Here is a 22,273-nt window from a genome sequence, read left to right on the forward strand (position 1 = left end):
TACTTCATAGAGCACAGAGCCAACAGTGTAACAGAAAGTTGCTTTGAAGCCAGATCTTCATTCAAATCCTGACTTAAATTATAAGCTTGGGTAAATTAAATTGAGGAAAATACCTACCCTGCAGAACTGTTTTCATTACATAAAGGATAACACAAGCTTCCTTTGTATCTCTATCACTTTAGGAGCTATTTACATCAGTTTGAGTTTCAGTTAAAGAGAATACATATCAATCTCAAGCCTCAAGGACAGAAGGTGGTCATGAAATCTGCCTCTCAAATATTAAAATTTAGATCTGACATCTGTTCCACGATACTTTTCCAAGTTCCACAATTGAACACCTTACATAGGTATTTCTAGGACTTCAGTAAAGATTGCAACACAGTGCCCCTTGGCTTCTCTAGTTGCTGCCTCTTTTCCTAAAGACTTCGGGATACATATAACTAGACTTTTAAGCCCCCTGGTGGTACAGGGAGAGGAAACAAAAACTATGTGTAGGGAATTTGGTTCTGCGGGGCAGTTCTACAGGCTTAGTGGAATAAATGGGATTCAGTGAAGTCTATACTTGTTCATACTTTGTGAGTCTATGTACAGATGCTTTCCTCCTGGTTGATGGCCTGGTGGCAGATGAGTTTTCAGAGAGGCTCCACTCTATCTTCCCCCTTTAGACAGGGCATCTCTCAGAATGTGAACTGGACATGTGACCTTTTCATCCCTTCAATCCTTTTCACTTCAAGATCTTGGTATTACCTGTCTTGAAATCTAACAGGCCAGTACCCATCTTTCTTACCTCCCCCTTGTGGTTTCTTGCTTTGAGTTCCAGGTAAAGAAATACCATTTACACAAGTGCTATTCTTGGCTTTCTCTAGCTCCCTAGCCCTGTGGGGAGGACCGGGGAGGGATGTCTTCTTAGATTATCTCATTTGTTTTGGGGTTGGTGGGGTGGTGGTGGTACATGGTCTGGGAATCGAACCTAGGTCTCCCACATGAAAGGCGAGCATTCCACCACTGAATTACCTATGTACCCACCCAGATCTCCTTATGGCTGACAGTTGTGGGAGAGGCAATCCACTGTAGGCCCTAAGCATGCGTCCCTGCGTACATCCTGACCCAGGCCATGGTGTTTACAGTGACAAACACTGCAGGATGAAATAATTCTTCCTCTAGGACAAACAGCAGGCTTGCTTAAGTATTGCCATAAAATGGCAGGTTTCCTGCTGTTCCATAAAACGCCAAGTTAGGCAGCTAGACATTCTTCTGTAACAAAACCCACTATGAGTAGGTATCCGTCTGGGCCCTTTGTGTTGCACCAGGCAAGGGTGAGCAGACATGCTCATGCTGTTTGCTGTGAGCAGTCGAGTCCTTCGTCTCTGACACAGGAATCTCATGTCTTCTCGCATCCATGAAACAGTAAAAGACTTAACTCGTTAGCTTTTAGGGAAGGACACACCACATCCCAGGCCCTTACACCAGTGAGCTTGGTGTTGTGGTATACCAAATTACCTGTTTTTTCTTTTCTTTTTTTCTTCCTGATAGTATTATCTGGCAAGTTTTATAGATGGGTGGTAACAATCTCTACTTGGTCTTCAGAAAAGACAGGAAAGATATGAGGCATCTTAACAGGGGTTGGCAAATTACAGCCTGTTTTTGTATATAAAGTTTTATTGGAACAGTCACACACACTCATTTATGGATTGTTTCTGGCTATAACAACAGAGTTCACGGAGTCCAGGCAGAGACTACACAATCCAGTGAGGATTAAGTGAGTGATTAAAACATTCAACAGTATCAAGAAAAAAGCACCTTATCAAAATTACTACCTGGGGACTGAAACAAAGGACACAATCCCGCTTGAGACAGAAATAAATTTTAATTTCATTCAAAAGTGCAGCAGTGAACAGGGTCCTTTGAAGGGCACTTTCTAAGTCAAATGACTGAGATGACACAGAGCCAAGGGAAGAATAACGTCTACGAATAAATGATGCAAACAATAATTTACAAAATTCAGTGGGGGCTAAGTGGTGGTAAAACTGAAAGAAGTTAACTATACCCTTCTGAGTCGACTGATGGATCAGGTGAAAAATCCACTACTTTCTCTTAATACGACTTCTGGGACAACTTTTATCCTTTCATTAAAAAGCACCCATTATGAATTTAGACAAAGATTAATTTAAGAACACTTTTTACAGATTATGTTTCATGGCTATCATTTTATTATTTTGTACAAAACCCTATTGTCAATTAAAATACTTCTCAAATTCAAAGATGCTCAAAATGTTGCTCCTTCTAATTGTATTTGAGGAAGAGCTTTTTAAATTAAAAGTGTTATAAGGCGAAACGTCTTTTCATTCCTAAGACCTCTGTTCATTTCTAATGCTTATATGATTTTCTACTCTGAAGGGCACCAACAGACACGGTCCTCCTTGAATGGGAAAATAATCAAAATCCAACTAGGTACAACTACAAGGGAAGCAAGGCAAGCCTCTTGCAATGGGCGATATACATTCCGAAAAGTTCAGTGCATTTTGTAGTCTGTTAGGCTATAAGCTGAGGTCTCCGTGAAAGATTCTTTTAGCACAGTTCTAGAATGAAGACAGTTCAAGAGAAAAAGTGAAACAAAGGCTATTAAAGGTTATGTAGAAAATGTACCAAACAGAAGAGATACACATAAGGAGTGTCACGTCACATCCCCCCCAACAGAAGTCAGCTGGCTGTAAGCACAGTGTGGCAGAGATACTATTAGCAACTGACCTGCTTCACTCTTATGACTTCAGCTGCTTTTAGGAACCAGCAATATATAACTGAATAATATGACATCACAGACCAAAGACCTGGTAAGAGTTGGTTTCTTTTTATTCGAGAATAACTCTGGCTGGGCAACTTTCATTAATGTGGAAATTGACTGATAAATGTTAAGAATCAAAGTGGAGAATAAAGCCGATAACCATATTCAATACTCTAGTTCGCTGTTAAAATGTTTAGAATTTTTTTTATATAAAATATATTCATAGCAGAGGTGTTCATTTTGCTTGGCTATTTCACCTTTAGATATCACCACAGTTCCTAGGATCACATGAGGTAAATATAAACCCAATGGCTATTAACTGAACATGGCTATCTGGAATTCTGGTATAAAAGTTGTTTATGGCCATGCCTTACAAACAAAAGTGCTTAAAGCTCACCACAGACCTTAAATAAAGCTAAAATCACTTATTGCCTGAGTTGAACTGGTTATAAACCACAGCTCTTCCTCTTCTCCTCCTTCCCCACCACCAACTAACCTTCTGGTGAAAACAGTAGAAATGGAGTTGGTCTTTGAGCCAAGAAACAAAAACTTCTAAAACAGTGAGGAAATTTAAACAGATCTGATTTAGACAGGGAATACTAAATGTGGCCCAAATTACATGACACTCCAAAGCTTCAGGAAGAACTTATTTGAAAGGGGAGAAGAAGATGGGTAAAGCAGTACCCCACCCCAAAGTGGTCCTTTGCATCAACTGTAAGAAATTTTACATCTAACAAATGAATGAGAACAAAACATGGAAAGAATGAAAACAAGCTCATATATGGGGATGAAAGCCAGCTGGCAGGCACTCACTCCATCCCAAGAACAGCCCTTTAGCCTACCAATGTGGGAGCCGTATCCAGAGAAGGCTCCTGGAAAAGAACCTTCCCCAAACCTTGGCATTTTTCCCCCTACTGATGTATATAAACCATTTTATTTTTCAGATCTCAAAGGGAAGAGCCATTCCCTCAATACTACTGGCATTATCTAACATTCCATGTGGTTAGTAGATGGCAGTCACCATCAAGAGCTACCTGGAAGTAGCCTTTGCCAAAAGCTTACTGCTCTATTTCAGTGTAGCACCAACCAGAATTCCAAAAATGAAGAGAGCTTGGCTGACGTTTTGAATTTGCAACTTACCACATTGTAATGGATATTATAAATAATATATTTCCACTAATCTAAAAACAATGGTATTTATTCTTCTTAATCAGATGACTCAGCTATGAAGGTTTTTTCCCAAGCCATTTTATGTTTATACTTTCATAGTGAAATGGTCAATCTATGCAGGTCTCCTTTGCTTTTAAATATTGCCCCTTAATTATTGCCATTTGTCTGAAGGAATTTACACATTCAGACTTTGACCACACAGGGTATAATCAATAACTGTGACCCCAGGACAGAAAAGGTATGGTGAGAACAAAGATCAGGAGTACTCATTATCAGCTGAATGAAAGGTCCAGGGACAGCCACTCCTGACAGCAAAAGTTCACAGTTTAACACATTGCACAAGGAAGTCAGCTGGTTGGGTTGCTTTTTCAAACAGGACTTAAACAAAGCCAGTCCAGAAACTCTTCCAGGTGTGGTCTTGAAAAATAGCTACAGACACCTACTACAATCACTTCATCAGAAAGAGGCATGCAGGGATCCATCTGCAGAGGCTGGAAGGCTGCTACAGAGGATGTTTTGAAAACCTTCGAGTCCTGACACTGCCATGATTGCTGAACATGAGACGGGGATCAAACCTGTATCTGGGTGGGAAAGAAATAACTCTAGTTAGCCGCTGAGTACTTTATTCAGAATATTAAGTGGAAAGGATATAAAAGAACACTTAAGTCACCTGAAGTGAATCTTGTGGGAAAGTTTGTAAAAACATGGGTATTAATCATTAAGCGCATATACAATACAAGTCAGCATGTTCAAAATAATATAAAACAAGCTGAGAGGAGAAGAAAAAAGAAACAGAAGGTTAAATCTTGAAAGGCTTTGGATGGAGGCAAAATTTGTTGTTTTTTTTGGGGGGGGGGGGGGAAGAGGGGTTGATGACCTAAAGTATAAAGCAGCCAGATGGAAGAATCTGATCCTCACTCTCACTCATATCCCTATTGGCAGTTAGTTTCAAAAGCCCTTTTTTCTTTTAGAGTTAAAACACACAGACTGTGGCTGATAAAGCAGAGGCACGGATCTCTGACATGGGTTTGAATTTGACTCACTATGAACTTAGACAAGTCATTTGTCTCTTTGGGCTCCGATAAAATTGTAAAGTAATTCATGGAAAATGCCAGGTACATAATTAAATAACCAATTTCACCACCCAAGAGGAAAGTTAGAGTGAATGTTGAAAGCTATCTGAGTTGGGAGTTGGTAGATGTAAAAACAGATTGGCCAGAAAAGGATTTTAAGCATAAAGATGAAAAATAACACTGTACTGTACTCTGACCCACTCTTGTGGGACAAACAAAGTATTATTTTAGAGCAGAAGACAGCAAATGCTTTCTGTAAAGGACGAGATAGTAAGTATTTTAGGCTTTGTGGGCCACATAATTTCTGGCATTAACTACTCGACTCTGTCATTCAGGTGTGAAAGCAGCCAAGACAGTATGTAAACAAATGTGTGTGGCTGTGTTCCGAGAAAACCTTATTTACAAAAAACAGGTGGTGGCCAAGTTTGGACTAGAAGCTGTAGGTTACGGACCCTTATTTCAGAGGATGTGATAGGCTTAAATGTTTGATAGGAAAGAGTAAGCCAGGCCGAAAGAGAAAATCAGCCTAATTATCAGTAAAGCCATCAGCTTAGCTGACATCCAGAACCTTAGCAATAAAATTCTAGAATGTGGGCAAGACAATAGTCCAGTCTATGGCCAATAAAACAAAATAAACTTCACCTAGTAATCAGGACACCTTGTTATGTCAGTCCTAACAGGGACACTTGAATAAATCACTTGAGCTCTAAGGCTTGTATGAAAATTTAATGATTGAGTCCTTCTACCACGTAGAGCCACACGTTCAGAAGAAACAAGGCAGCTGCTGCATCTGCTTTGTGTTGGCCAAGTGGACGTGAAGCATAATAGGTTTGTGTTCTGGAAATGGAGCCCGGGACTCTTTGGTGTATATCATCATAATCCAAAGTGTCCAAGCCCCTTGGCCCTCCATTTGAGATTCAGTCAGATGTTGGCGTTAAATTCTGAGAGTCAGTCAGACAGTAAGTATATGGTTAAAAATATAACTGCTATAGACATATAACTTTATATGGTTTGATTAAACATTCTGAGCAAAATAGCTGTTGAAAACTGCTGTCAGCATGGATATCGTGTTTTTATCTCAAGATTGATCATCCTATTTGAAGGAAGTGGTATTAAGCTAAATCCATTTCACTAACTTGCAGGAAAAAATCAAAACTTGACCAATAGTATTACATTAACATGATTATTCATATAACATTATTTAAGGTGATATTTTAAAAATAATAGTAAATATTGTCTTTTCATATCATTACCCAGTTTTAATTTTCTGGTTCTAGGTCTGTGGCTCTTTACACACTATTTAAATTTTTAAAAATTACATTTCTTTAAGAAATAATATATAGTTTCTCTCTCATTCTCATATATTCTTTTCTAATTTGGAATGAAGATATCATCTAACAGGAAGATGGCTAAATAATTCAGTTACAACTTTCCATCAATTTGTGGTATCTTTCTTCCCTCTCTACTATAACCAGAGTGCAAGAACTGAAATACTCCTTTTCACTGAAAGTTTAATTTTTAACTTAACTCCATAACCTTTAAGCAAAAATGACTGGCCTGCTTCTTGCCATAGGCAGCTCAAATGCATGGTGTAGTCAAATACACAATGTTACTGCTGAAAGGAGACTGTTTAGGAGGCGGGGGGGAGGAACAGCTCTAATTTAGTAGATGACTTAAGTTAAACATCTTTTATATATTTAACTGTATGAGGCTTATATATATTTCAACATTTATAACTTCTATTTCATTGTGTGTACTTACCATCTGAAATTAGAAGCAAACATAGGTTTCCATAATTGGGGTTTCTGAGAATTGGAATGAAGGCATATGCTCTGGGCAGCCCTAGGGAACAGTGCACCTCTGGGTCAAAGCTTACTTTAAAGAAGTCCCAGATGTCACCAGTGCAATCAAGTGGTACTCTAACAAGAATTACAGCAGGGAGGAAGAAGAGCCCACGTGGGGAGCAGAGCTGTGCCTCCAGCTGAAGCACTGACTGGCAGTGGAGAGCAAAAGTTTTAAACAGCTTATTTTCAGTGTAAAAAACCGACACTTCAAGACACAGAACTCCCATTCTATAGTGGAAAAATGAGAAACACAGCTAGCTCAAAGCAAAAAGGACCCATTCAGGATCCTTTATCTTCAAGAACAGCATACAATGTGGCAAAGTGATTGAAGTAAAGGAAACTTACCCTGGGTCAAAAACCCCTGGAGTGCGACAAGTTGGTCCAGAACAGGACTGTAACATCATCAGCCGATAGTTCATCTTTCCTAAAAGCTCTGGGTCTGTGCTTTTAGCAATGTTAGTGATTTGGTCTGGGTCTGCAGTCAGATTATAGACTTCTACAAACACCTACAGATAATACAAGATGAAGGAAAAAACAGAACAAGGGTTACATCTGAAGAATTATGCCTAATGGGAATTATTTCTAAATTGGAGTTAAATTAAAAAGAGCAAGGCTCAGGAGAACATCATCTGGTCTCAAGATCCTGAAAGACCAAACTGCATACTTGAGACAATGGTGCATCTGTTCTGGGGTAAAACTGCTTCAGGTCTATAGTCCACATGCTGGAAAGGGATCTCTAGCACACCCTGTGCCTTAAGGCAGAGTCAGGAAGGGGTCCAGGGGAGGAAATTTATTAACCTCTGTAACTGAAGCAAAGAACAGAAGGCAGGACCCTCAAATGGCAGTCTCAGAAATAAGACTTAGCAAAAAGTTAATAAAGTTAGAGTCAGCATATGAAGGTTTATTTTTGCCTTTCAATTCTGAAGACTCAAATGAGAATGGATGTTAAGGACTCTAGCCCGTGTAATACAAATGTTAAGTTTTCTTATTTTAAAAAGCAGTTTTAAATATGCAATTCCAATTGCAGCAGGATACAATACTACTTATTATGTCTAATATTACACATGCCTAATGTTAGTATTTTTTTTATCCCTAACTTGTATGCTGTTCCCCAAAGTGGAGTCAAATAATAAGCTAAGAAGTTGGTAGACAAATTTTGCTTATACGGGCTTCAAATAGCTGCCCTCAGACTATCACTTATAAAATTGTTACTTGTCAAACTGGTACATATTTTGGGGGTGGGGGAAATAGGAAATACATTTGGGATGGCTTCTATCTACTGACAGGAAGGGACTTAACACAGGCTAAGGGACCTTACTACTGTCCAAGGTACTCATGAGCTGCAAATGGAAGGGTGGAATCAATCTTGGAGAAATGCAGAAGGGACTCTACTGCATCTGGTAAGATTTCGATTGCCAAATGGGGCAGGTGAGCCACGCTTATAAAGAATATGAAACCACAAAGGATTACAGTCCATGTGGAGCCTTCAGATACTTCACATTGATCCATGTTGGCAAAAGGCCACCTTCTTCCAAGGATGGGGCTCTTCACTGCTAATTATATGAACAATGGACTAGGCTGTAGTGGAAACAGAAGCTTCTGAACACAAGGGTTGTTGGTGAGTTTTCTAGGTAATGCCCCATCTGGTTTCACCTCCATAGAAGTTGAAGTGTCTTACTTTCACCCCAAACTATAAAGGGGAGCTGACACAACAGGCATATATTATCATAAAAAGTGAACTTTGCTTTTTTTTAAGAACTGTGCTTTTAAAGTATATGTATTTGGGTGGGGGAGTAGTGGAGAAAACCCTACCCAGAAAAAGATCTCAGAGAAATGAGAGGCACGCTTTCATGGAATTCTGTTTTTCTTAATAAAGGAAACCTAAGATGATGTGCAGATAAAGAAACACAAAATCTTCCTTTGGGAGTGTCCCTGGAATTGTTCTTATCCTACTAAGACTACTGAACAAAGCACAGGCCATAGACAAAAGGGGTGGGGAAGCAGCAGACAGAAGTTCTTCTTACCTCCTGGTCATCAAACTCACAATACTGTAAATTCCACAATGCTGATACTGTCCTCACACAGGCATATGTGTTGTTGTAGGAATCTTCACATACACAATCTGGGAAACATTGCTGTAGGGATATTTAAAAAGTTAAATGAATACAGTTCTTCCATGGTAATAAACAGTAGTTGCCTATGGGGGCAACCACGTTGGCTTAAGCCAATATGCAATTTGACAGAAATTAGGAAAACTACCTCAGAGAAACCAGTAAACTAAAAATAGATCTGAGACTTTGCTCCTTGCTGATGGCTAACTTGATTAAGGAACATGTGGTTGCTCCATTTGTAGGTTGCTGCAGTCTTTATTAATCTTCTGATAGGAAGTATTTTTGATGAGCACCTTTAAAATGTATGGGCTGGTAAGGAGAAGTCATTAACACTAAAATGAGTCACTTTTTCCTAAAGGGTTGGAGAAAATGGATTATTACAGGCTAAAATGATCTTTGTGGAATCATCTGCAGTAAGTTATTTATGAGTACTCTTATCATTTCACTTACAACTCCAGCTCATGTTTTCACAGGACCTGTTATTTACTTTTGGTTGGTTCTTCACCAAATGTAACACTTTGGAGAGCCAACTTCAAATAGCAGCCTATTTCTCCTTCTTCAAAGTGAGGCCAATGTAGCTGCTGCCACTGCCACTATGAGCCTACTGCTACCAACTGTCATGACAGCAAAGTCCCAGGGACCCATCTGTGTTGGATATCACTGAGAATATCCCTAATCAATACAGATACTGGAAAGATGTAGCAGCACAGGGAAGGAGTAACGATAAGGTGAGAATATGGCCAGATATGCATATGCATTACAACAACTAGAAAAATTCAAAGTGTATTTTCCAACCATAGGTGCGCAGCATCATTTTAGGGTAATGGGATTTACCTTAGTCCATCTACTGACCAACTAGCCACAGTTAAGAGACAAAGTGACCTACGAGCAGGGTTTAGCTTTAGGGTTTCAACAAGTCAACACATAAGGTGTTGGTGAAGACAAGTATCAGTGAGAAAGCTTTTACTCACAGATACTCCAGGACCCATGGAAGGACATGTTGGGTCAGTGACATTTTGGCCTTCTCCTTGGTATTCCACCAGAACATCTGATCGCCAGGTCAGGTTACTGGCACCTGTCTAGAAAGAAGAGAAAAAAATGGTTTCTGTTAGTTATATAGACTGTGTAAGGATCACAAGGCCATTTACCTTATTGTTAAAGGGGACTTAAGAGTCAAAACTAACTGAACTATTCATTCATTAACTAAAATGAATGACTAACTGATGCATATGGAAGCTACTGTCTATCAGGTGTGATATTTACAGAGACCTTACAAGTGATGGTAAATGTTTTGAACATTTAATCATTACTCCCCTTGACTATCACAGTGAATCAGGTCAGGAATGGGAACCAAAAGTAGCTAAGCAAGAATCAAAGTCACACACCAAGTTGCCAAAAAGTCCAGATTAGAATAGACAATACCGTCTATATACTTTATATCAGAGCCATCTTAAACTCATACCCTAAGAAATTTGTAACTCATAAAGACAAGAAATAAACTCATATTAATAATCAGTCCTTAACAGATTGTGCTGAGGACAAAAATAAGCTCCATATACTTCTTGATATTCAGAATGAAGAGTAATATGTATATTCATTTAATCTTCAGAGCACATTAGTGGAGTGAAAGGAAAGAAGCAAATGGGAAAATTTAAGACAGGTATACAAACTGGAGAAAGGAGGAAGAATCTAGGAATAAGGTATAGTTTGGGATCAAAGGAACAACATGAGTATAGGATAGAAACAGAGAACATGTGGTACTGTGGTTTCCTGAAACAAGCTTTTAGAAAAGAAGGCAAAAGAAAGTTGGGTGGAGAGTCAGTAACCACATAGGAAAAGGCCCTGAACACCAGGCTACATATCTGCTCTAAAAAGAACACCAGGTGATAGGAAGCCATGGGAGGTTTTTGAGCAAGGAAGTAATACGACCAAGGTTATGCTTCAGAAAATTCAGCCCAGTAGCAGAATTTAGGATGGAATGGAGACAGGGAGATGTCCTCTTATAATGAACACAAGCTTACTAGTTGGCCTCGTCTTTGGTCTATCTGTAACACCTGGGATCTTGTTAGAAATGCAGCATCTCAGGTCTTACTCTAGCCTGAATGAACCACAATCTGCATTTTAATAAGATCTTCAAGTGACTCATACCAACTTTGAATGTGAGAAGCACAGCTCTACCACACTGGTTTTCAAAGTATAGTCCCTGGACCTGCAGCATCAGCATTCCCTAGCAACATGTTACTTCTCAGGTCCCATTAGGGGTGGGGAACAATCTGTGTTTTAACAGAAGTACCTGAAGGCAGGTACTTCTGATGAATGCTAGTTTGAGAATTACTGCTCAAACTAGGACACTGAACCTGGGTGACTGCAGTGGGGAATGGGCAATGAACTTGTGTGTGCGTGGCCTCGAATGTCACAGCTGCCTGGAAAGGGGGAATCAGACATAGGAACATACTTCCTAACTCAGTGTTCTACAATGAAACCTGAACAAACCTGTGCAGCTCAAGGTCTCAGAAGTCATGAGTCACAGGAGGCTTCAGAAGCTGCCAACTCCTTCTCCATAAGTACTCGTTCTGCCAACCCTGAACCATGGACGCTGAGTTCAGGGAAGAGCTTTCTGTCAGACCTGATTGGACTTCAAACCCTCCACACTTGAATGTCAGAGTATGCAGAGGAGAGTAGATCAATGGTTTTCAAGCTTTGCTGTACACTAGAATCACCCAGGGAGCTTTAAAAATGCCAAGAGCCAGGTTATGTTCTTTGGTAATTAAATCAGAATGTCTGGGGGTGGGACCCTGAATGGTAGTTGTTTCCAAGGTGATTCTAACATGTGACCACGATTCAGATTAATGATCTGCAGGGGTATTTAAACATTTTCTGTACAGGGCTAAAAAGAAATTATTCTAGGCTTTATGTCTACAGGGTCTCTGTTACAAAGATTCAACTCTGCTACTGTTGTTGGAAAGCTTCCACACATAATACATAAATGAAAGGGAGTGGCTGTGTTTGATTAAAACCTTATTTATAAAGCAGAGAGTGGCTAGATGTGACCCAAAGGCTGTAGTCTGCCAACCCCTGCACTAGAGCAGCACTGCTGTCCATCAGAACTTTCTAACTGTTCAGTAAGATGGCTACTAAGCACTGGATATATGGCTAGTTTAAGTGAAGAACTGAATTTTTTATTTTAGTTAGTTAAAAAGCAAAGTCTTAAATGGCACTTCAGAACTGTGCAGAGCAATTAATTATACATAGCATAATGACTTCTCCCCAGATGATGTTCTTTTATTTTTTTCCTAATCAAAAATAAATATGGTATATAACACAGTACTTTCATGAAGAAAATTAAAAGATGTAAAACTCTCCCTAACTGATCTACAGGATTCAATGCAATTCTGATCAAAAGGCCAGAATTTTTAGGTAATCTGAAGTTGATTCTAAAGTTTATATGGAGAAGTGGGGGCAAGGTCCCCCTGCAGTACAGTAAGGAAAGAGGTATGCCCTGCCAGATAAATATTCAATTATGTAGCTACATAATAAGAAAAGAAAATGGCACTAGTCAGGGACAGACAGCTCAGCAGAACAGAAAATACTACCAAACACCTAGATCTGAACTGGGTCACTGACTCATACCAAGTAGGAAAAGCAATTCTAGATAATCACAAACATGAATGTAAGAGGCAGAACTGTAAAATTTTAGAAGAAAATCTAGAATAGCTTTCTGATCTCAAGGTTTAGAAGCATTTTATAAATGAGACACAAAGAACACTAATCATAAAATGAATGATCATACATTCACCTGTGTTCTCATCAAGATACTTAAATATAGGGAAAAGACAAATCACAAACAGGGAGAATACCAAAAAATGAGAACTTAGCATTCACAAATAATCCCTACAAACTGGTTAAGAAAAAGACAGACAACCCAAAAGAAAAATGTACAAAAAAGACATTTCATAAGTGTAGAAACACACAGTAGAAATGAAAACTGATTCTGATAAATAATCCAATTAAAAATGGTCAAAAGGTCTTAACAGATATTTCTCCAAAAAAAGATAAATAAATGGCCAATAAAAACAAAACAAAAAAAGATGCCAAAAATCATCGGTCATTAGGAAAATGCAAACCAAAACCAAAATGAGGTATCACTTCACAAGCACTAGGATGGCCATAATCAAAAAAGACGACATAAATTTTGCAAAGATGTAGAGAAACTGAAACCATCATACACTGCCTGTGGGAGTGTAAAATGGTATAGCCATTTTGGAAAACAGTACGGTGGTTACTTAAAAAGTTATAGTACCTTACGACCCAGCAATCCCATTCCTAGGTAAATACCCAAGAGATGTGAAAACTTATGTTTTTTACACAAAAACCTGTACATGAATGTTTACAGCAGCATTATTAATAGCCAAAAAGCGGAAATGACCCCAATGTCTATCAACTGATGAAAAGGCAAATAAAATGTAATACATGTATACAATGGAATATTAAGCAATAAAAAAGAATAAGTTCACGCTACAATGTGGCTGAACCTTGAAAAAAACTATGCAAAAACAAACAAAAAACCCAAAAACACTACGCAAAGTTAAAGAAACCAAATTATAAGAGGTTGCATATTATATGATTCCATTTATATGATTCCATTTAAATTCAAATTTACAGAAAAAGAAAGTAGATTATTGGTTGACAGGGGCTGGGGGAAAATGGAACCCCAATGGTTATCAGGTTTCTTTTTCCAATGAGAAAAATGTTCTAAAATTAAATTATGGTGATGGTTGTACAACTTTGTTTATATACTAAAATCCACTGAATTGTGGACTTAAAGTTAGTGAATAGTATGGTATGTGAATTAAGTTGTTATAAAAATATTCAGCTCATTAATAAAGAAAGGCAAAGTAAGACCAGATACTGTTTCTTCATCAGTTGGCAAAAATTTAACTGCCTGACAGTTATATACAGACAACCAAAGGGAATTCTCACACACTGGAGGTAGAAATGTAAAACTGGTATGATCATTTTGTAAAATAATTTGGTAATATGTATAGACAACAAAAGCATGGTGCATCCACATGTTCATTGGGAGACATAGCTATATAAAAAATGCTACATCAACATTATTCATAAAACATAACTAGAACACTAATGTCTACTGACTGATAAAATATAATTAAGTTGTGATATCTAAACAATGGAATATTAGGCAACTATGAACAACATGGATAAATCTGGGAAACAATGTTGAGCCAGAAAAATCCCCAGATTATATATAGTAGAATATTATCTTTAGAGCTCAAAACAAACTCAAAAGTAGTTATTTTTTTCAGGAATACATACATGGTAAAGCAAGAGAAAGATAATCATGAAATTATGGAAAGTGATCAGGCCTGTGGGGCAAGGAATGAGATGGTGAGGGAGCCCACAAATTTATGCACCAGTATCAGTAATATTTGATTTCTTAAATGGGATGGTGGGTTCATGGGTATTTCTTTTGTTTCATACCTTAAGTGAGTTACAGGTATTCACTTGTATCAATCAGATACTACCTAACAATAAAAAGTAATAGATTCAGACAAATCACTGAGTCTCATCTATAATTTTTATCACAAAGAGATAGTCACCATTTACATTTTAGTACTAATCTTTCAAACTTCCCTGTGCTTAATTAAACATATCCACATACACTTTTCCTTTCTGCATGGGCAGGCACCGGGAAATAAACCCAGGTCTCTGGCATGGCAGGCAAGAACTCTGCCTGCTGAACCACTGTGGCCTGCCCTGTATACAATTTTAATGGGAGAAGAGATGCTTTTGTATACCTTCTTTCCTCCCTATCATAAGTTGTAGGCATCTTTCCAAGTCAATGTATACAGGTAATGCATCATTTAATGCTGGTTTAATATTGTTGTTTAATTGTGCCACAACTTTACCAATCTCTATTGGACATTTAAGTTTCCAGTTTTCTTCTGTTAATATGATGGATTCATTTTAATATGTAAGCTTTCTGTGTAGTATCAGGCACATGGTAGGTAATCAAATATTTCTTGAATGATTTCCTTACAATAACTTCCCAGATAGAATTACTGGATATGTATATTTTGAAGTGAAAGGTCTTGTCATATTAACTTCCAGATAGGTTATACAAACAGTATATGATTACTTTCCATTTTCTCAGTCTTCTGCAAATATTGGTTATTAATATTTTTAAAATCTTTACCAGTTCTGCAGTTCATAAAGTTCTCCAGCAGTTAAGCATTTCTTCAAATATAACAAAAGTTATCTTTTTGCATCTACTACAGCCATTTCTAATTATTCTGTGAGTTGGTTAGTCATATGTTTTGACTATTTTCTATTGGAATAACTGATCTTTGGTTTCTAAGAACTTACAAATTAGGACTAATCATTTTTTATATAGTTTGCAAAACTGAATGGTTTTAAGTTTAAAATTTTAAAATCTTTATACAACTTAGAACTTAAACAATTGGGAAGTCCTGGCTCAGGTGTAATTGAGAGCTTTATACTCACCAAAATGGGCAATAAAGACATCCCATCCATCTGTGTCTTATTCAGGTTATAGCCAGCGATGTCCAAAATAGTAGGACCCAAGTCAATATTGGCAACGAGCATCTATGAGAGGAAAATAAAATTTAGAACAAAATGGTCCTGTTCTTTCTCTTCTATACTAAGCTCTCTTCTCCTGACTCACCCATGAGACAAACAGCATTTATTACCTTTTGTACAGCCTCATACTATTAGTCTTATGCATTTCATACATTCAAATATAATTATATTATAATTCACTTAGCCCCCCACTAGGAAGTTATATACTTATTCCAAACATACTATTACTGATCAAACATTTTTAAAAGCACTTCTGGGATTACCTTGAGATTGTTTATGAATCATGAGAAAAATGCTTGTCTATTTTAGAGAAACTCTTTTCCACCTTGATTATTCAGATTATGCCACTAAATTTGACTTCAAATGGATTCCTGACATTTTTTGAAAGCTTCACAGGTTGAATGTTTGCCACCAATGAGGATATTAGCTCGGTTAGAGCTTCTCAAAGCAAGAACACTACTAAAAAATGTTTAAATAAGCTTTGAAGGCCGCAGACAACTTATTCCAACAATGCATCAATAAAAAAAGCTTCCCTTGAAGAGTTCAGAACTTCAGTGTTTTAAACAAACATTCTAAAGATAAAGATGCTGGCCTGCATTTATACCTCACCTTATTTCCTTGGTCTATCAGGCTATTGTCCTATAAACAATGCCTCTACAAGGCTAAACCAGCACTGCCCAATGGAAACACAACAGGAGCCACATGCGTAATTTAACACTAGTTAGTAACCATATTATATTAAAACAAACAAAAACAAGTGAAATTCACTGTATATATTTTATTTAACCCAATTTGGGGAACTGATTACTATTGTAACATGTAAGCAATCTAATGAGATTATACATTTTTTTGAACTAAGTCTTAGAAATCTAGTATTTTACAATAATACACCTCAATTTGGACTACTCACATTTCAAACACTCAACAGCCACATGTGGTTGGTGGTTACTGTAGCAGACAGTGCATGCCTAAAGAGGACCTAAGCTTAGGCTTTTAGAAATTACCTGGTTGCAGACTGGGGAATAAACAGTGGTGGAAACAATCCATGAGGGAAACAAAGGAGAAGTGAGAAAAAGTAGGAACTGAGGTCTACTGCCCACCTACTCTGTTACAGGTGCTCAAAATTTATCCTCATTTAATCCTTACTGCAATTCTAGCATAAGTAGTTACCCCATTTCAGAGATGAGGAAGTGAAAAATGAGAAGTTTTTGCTGGAGGAAATGAAAAATGTAGCTGGAACAAGTAGCTCATAACAAAAAGCTACTGATTGCTGAAATTCCTCTTCAAAAATTTTTGAAAAATCTTAGATCAACTGAGGATAGGTCAAATGGGTTTGTTGTTTTAAAATTCATAACTCAGTTCTGAATTGATGCAAATGTTCTAAGAAATGATCATGATGATGAATATGCAACTATGGATGATGTAAATTACTGATTATATATGTAGAACGGAATGATCATATATTAAGAATGTTTGTGTTTCTTTCTTGTAATTTTATTAATTTAAAAATTAATTAAAAAATTCATGACAGTTTATTGTCAGATCAGAGCTGTATCAGTTCATAAAAGAAACTTGTCTAGATATTTTAATAAAATTTTGTCATACTGGTGATTTATATATGATAGACTGAAAAACAGAATTTATTTTATTCTTGGGGGAAAAATGCAGATATTCTAACCACAATTAATTCTTTTAGCAAGCCTTGATAAAACTCTGAAGATAGGTTAATTATAGTTCCATAACAACATATTCCATGAACAGAGGGATTAAAAAAATTTTTACTAACCCTGACACTTCAAATTTTAAAACAAAACCAAAAGTACAGCTATGGAGGACAAGAAACCAACTTCAGAGCATTGCTCATCAGGGGCCAGGTTTCTGGATAGCCAGGCTGGCTCTTGGAGGCAGAAGTAATTATCCTGGCCCTGAATGAATAACTGTAACTCTACAGAAATTACTATTTAGTGGCAGACAATTCATGAGAAAGGCAATCCATGTATTACTGAAAACAAAAGAAACAAAACTATGTCTTCAGGGATTATATAACACCCAGTATTACAAATAAATATATCTTTCCTATAGATATATCCTAGAGCTAAGTGCCCCAGGCAAACAGAGCAGCTTGGAACATGATCACTGAGGATGGGTACCAATATGGAAAATAACTCAGGCAGGACAGGAGAGGGGAGAGGGAGAGAGAGACGGCCACCAGAAGTAGATCCAGACAAAAAGGTCCCACAGATCCTGAAAAGAGCAGTGTTACTAACCATTCATTCTTCACAATGCCCTTAATATGAATGAAGCAAAGCAATTTCCCAGATAGTACTAATAGTCTGAGGCAATTTTATAAAAGAAAAAGGGTAAACACCAAAATAATAAAACCTGAGGAGATATAAAATGTTGATTGCCATTCTCACAGGAATTGCCTCAGGAACCACCAGCTGTAATCAGGGAGGCTCTTTCCAAAGGCTTTTTTTTGCTCTATAGGAAAAAGGTATGTAAGCTCCAGTATAAATCAAGTCTCCAAGGTTCTACACAAGTACCATAAACACACATACCAGGACTCTTTCTTCCAGATGTCTACAATTATCACATTGTCCCTAAAAATGATGAATAAATTCTCTTCTTTGGTAGGATTTTGTTTTGCCTAAGAATTAATCTCAAACTTAGCAAACTATGTCAAGAGATGTGGGAATGTTAATAGAAACCCATGTGAATGAAGAATTCAAGAGAGAATTACGCCTAAGATTTCATATAATTAAGAATTAGAATGAACTGTATGCCCCCCTCCCTGTAATGACTTCTAGAAACTTGAGCATTTTAAGCTCCTAGAATGGTATTGCTTTTATCACTTAAGTATAAACTTAAAGTTAACATACAGATTTCATTTATGGATTTGGAATAGAAAAAGCTTTGACAAGATCCAAAAGTAAATTATTTCATAAATCATAGTCTCACAGGGAATGTTCTTAGGATTTAAGTATATAGACACTGTGATAAAAAAATCCCCTAGGGAGCGGGCCACGGTGGCTCAGCAGGTAAGAGTGCTTGCCTGCCATGCCCGAGGACCCGGGTTCGATTCCCAGTGCCTGCCCATGTCAAAAAAAAAAAAAAAATCATAAAAAAAAAAAATCCCCTAGGAAATCCTGAGGCAGGAATATCATGCCTTGAGCCTTGAATCTGCTTATTTTTAGCTGGAATAATGACGAAGTTGCATAATTACTGGAAAAAAAAAAGAGTAAGGCAATGGGTTCTCAGGAGAACACATCAGGTTTCTAAACAGATACTTAAGCCCTCTGTTAAAGAATTCATGGCAGATACTTGGAAAGCCTAGTTATCAAATTCAATTGGAAGGGAAAGAGACCTCAAATAGCTAAAAATACCCTTAAAAAGAATGAAGTGGGAGGATTAACACGTCTTCTTTTTTTTTTTTTTTTTTTTTTTACATGGGCAGGCACCGGGAATCGAACTCGAGGCCTCTGGCATGGCAGGCAAGCATTCTTGCCTGCTGAGCCACCGTGGCCCACCTGGATTAATACTTCTTGATTTTACAATTTATTACAAAGCCACAGTGGTCAAAACAACATGGTGCTAGCACAAAGAAGTATTAACCAACAGAACTGAATAGAGAGTACTGAGATAGACCACCAAATCTAGGGTCAAGTGCTCTTGGACAAGGTTCCAAGATCCAGTGAACTGGGACAGAATAGTCTTCTCAATAAATAAGCATGGGAGAACTGGGTATCAACAGTCAAAAGAACAAAAGAGGATCCTTACCTTACAACCTATACAAAAATTAACTCAAAGTGGACCAAAGACCTAAATATAAAAGTACCATAAAACTCATGAAAGAAAATATAGGGAAATATCTTCAAGATCTAGTAATAGGAGATAGCTTCCTAAACTTTACACCCAGAGCACATGCAACAAAAGAAAGAACAGATAAATGGGAACTCCTCAAAATCAAATGCTTCTCTGATCTGGATAGGACTAATGTAAATTAGCATTCTAGGTAAAGGATGATATGGCCCATATTTTCAACTTCAACCTCTGTAAGACCAAAGGGAGAGATGTTTATGTGGTGCAAAAATTATATTCTGGGTAGTACATTATCTAATTTAACTTGTATGGTCAGTTTACTTGAGAACCATAGTTACATGGAATCTTGAATAGGGAGTGAGATCTTGTTGGTTTGTATAGGTGTGATGTCCCAATATAACTCAGAGTAATTTGGGCAGAGAACAAAAAAGTATTTTCAAATTCCCTTTGGGGAACTGGGGAGAAAAGAGGAAATATTCAAATTTCCATCTGGGGAATTCCTGATATTCTCAGAAGTAGTGAAAACAACCAATTCAATAGGCTGAGTCCTCAATCTTGGGACTTGCCCCTATGAAGCTTATTCCTGCAAAGCAGAAGCTAAACCTACTGATAATCATGCCTATGAGTCATCCCTAGAGAACCTCTTTTGTTGCTCAGATGTGACCGTTCTAAGCCAACTTGGCAGGGTAACTCATGGTCCTCCCCGTTATGTGGACATGACTCCCAGGGGTGTAAAGCTCCCTGGCAATGGGGAACCTGACTTCTGAGATGAGCTGGGGCCCAGCATCATGGGACTGAGAAAGCCTTCTTGACCAAAATGGGGGAAGAGAGAAATGAGAAAAAATAAAGTCTCTGTGGCTGAGAGATTTCAAACAGAGTTGAGAGGTTATTCTTATGCATTCTATAGATACCTTTTTTTTAGTTTATGATGTATTGGAGTGGCTGGAGGTAAGTACCTGAAAACTGTTGAACTGTGTCCCAGCTGCCATGACTCTTGAAGAAGACTGCATACACAATGCTTAGAATGTGACTGCGTGATTGTGAAAATCTTGTGTTTGATGTTCCTTCTTTCCAGGGTATGGACAGATGAGTAAAAAAAAATAAGGACACACACGCACAAAATAAGGACAAAAAATATATACAAAAATAAGGACAAATAAATAAGTAATAGGGGAGATAAAGGGTAAAAATTGGGTAGATTGAAATACTGTGGCTCAATGAGAGGCAGGGGTTAAGCGGTATGGGATATATGAGTTCTAATTTCTTCTTTTTATTTCTTTTTCCAGAATGACCCAAATGTTCTAAAAATGATCATGGTGAAAAATATACAACTATGTGATGATATTGGGAGCCACTGATTTTATAATATGGTTGGATGTCTGCATGTGGGTATTTCTCAAAAATATTATTAAAAAAAATCAATTGTTTTGTGCCTAAAAAGACTGTCCAAAAGGTGAACAGGCAGCCAACTCAAAGGGAGAGAATATTTTGAAGTTACATATAGGATAAAGTGTTGATATCCTGTACATAAAGAAATCATACAAAACTCAACAACAGCAAAAAATCCAATTATAAAATGGGCTAAAGATATGAATAGATATTTTTCCAAAGAACAAATACAGATGGCTAAAAAGCATATAAAGAGAGAGATGCTCATCTCCATTAGCTAGAAGGAAAATGCAGATCAAACTCCCATGAGCTATCACCTCACCTGTAAGAATGGCTGCTATTAAACAAACAGAAAACTACAAATGTTGAAGAGGATATGGAGAAACTGCAACACTTATGCACTGCTGGTGGGAATTTTTAATGATACAGCCACTATGGAAGACAGTTTGGCAGTTCCTTAGAAGACTAAATATTGAATTGCCTTACAACCTGGCAATGCCACTACTTGGTATATACCCAGAAGAGCTGAAAGCAGTGACACAGACACACATTTGCACACTGATGTTCACAGCAGCATTATTCACAAATTTAATTGCCAAAAGATGGAAACAATCCAAGTAACCATCAACAGATGAGTGGATAAACAAAATGTAGTATACACCTACGATGGAATATTATGCAGCAGTAATAATACAAAATGAGGTCCTGAAGCATATGACAACATGGATGAACCTTGAGGATATAATGCTGAGGGAAATTAGCCAGAATAAAAGGATAAATACTGCATGATTTCACTATTATGACCTTGATAAAGGTAAATTCAGAAGCTATAATGTAGAATACAGGGGACCTAGAGATATATGGAAACTAGAGATGGGTAAGCAGTTAGCCAATGGGGTTGAACTTAAAGGCACAGAAGTGATGGCAGTTCATTAGTGGTCTATAAGTAATATTGCCATGTTGAAGATGAACATGATTGAATGGGTTTGTACAGAGCCATAGATATCCTATCGATTAAGTTCTTGCATAAACTACTTCAAAGGTATGACTTTGTACAAAGAATTAATAACAGCAGGGTATAGGGGGAAAACTACTACTGCAAGCTATGGTCTGTAGTTAACAGGAAGGCATCAACAGTACAACAGCAATACCAGGGGTAAATAATTGGGGAGGAAGGACAAAAGTTAAGGGGAAGTTTGGATTTTCTATTTGCTGAGGGTGTGTTTGTTGGTTATTTTTCTCTTTGAAGCAATGAAAACTGTCTAAAATTGAGAGTACTGATGATTGCATAACTCAGTGAAGACAATGAGACATGGATTGCTGACTGTGGACATTACACACGATGCCCAATGGAAGGAAGTGGCTGAAGGATACACTGAAAAGGAGAATCGTGCAATGTGGTACATGTATATGATAGAATATTGTGTGGCTACATAAAGGACAAAGTTGTGAGACATGCAACGAGGT

At 37.6% G+C, this 22,273-nt stretch overlaps 1 protein-coding gene across 3 annotated transcripts in view; it reads right to left on the reverse strand.

Annotated features, from left to right (window-relative positions):
- Positions 1 to 1,848: 1,848 nt before the first annotated feature.
- GNS (glucosamine (N-acetyl)-6-sulfatase) overlaps positions 1,849 to 22,273 on the reverse strand; it is a 48,915-nt gene continuing 28,490 nt past the window's right edge. For all 3 annotated transcript variants that reach the window (XM_077111305.1, XM_077111306.1, XM_077111304.1), the window contains 5 exons: positions 15,503 to 15,604; positions 9,952 to 10,059; positions 8,894 to 9,004; positions 7,215 to 7,375; positions 1,849 to 4,533 (listed from right to left, as the gene is read on the reverse strand). In XM_077111305.1, the coding sequence (XP_076967420.1) occupies positions 4,455 to 4,533; positions 7,215 to 7,375; positions 8,894 to 9,004; positions 9,952 to 10,059; positions 15,503 to 15,604 (561 nt within the window). In that variant the 3' untranslated portion in view covers positions 1,849 to 4,454. The remainder of the gene's footprint in view (positions 4,534 to 7,214; positions 7,376 to 8,893; positions 9,005 to 9,951; positions 10,060 to 15,502; positions 15,605 to 22,273) is intronic.

The sequence above is a fragment of the Tamandua tetradactyla genome, chromosome 7 (genome assembly GCF_023851605.1).
Source record: "Tamandua tetradactyla isolate mTamTet1 chromosome 7, mTamTet1.pri, whole genome shotgun sequence".
Classification (NCBI taxonomy): Eukaryota; Metazoa; Chordata; class Mammalia; order Pilosa; family Myrmecophagidae; genus Tamandua; species Tamandua tetradactyla.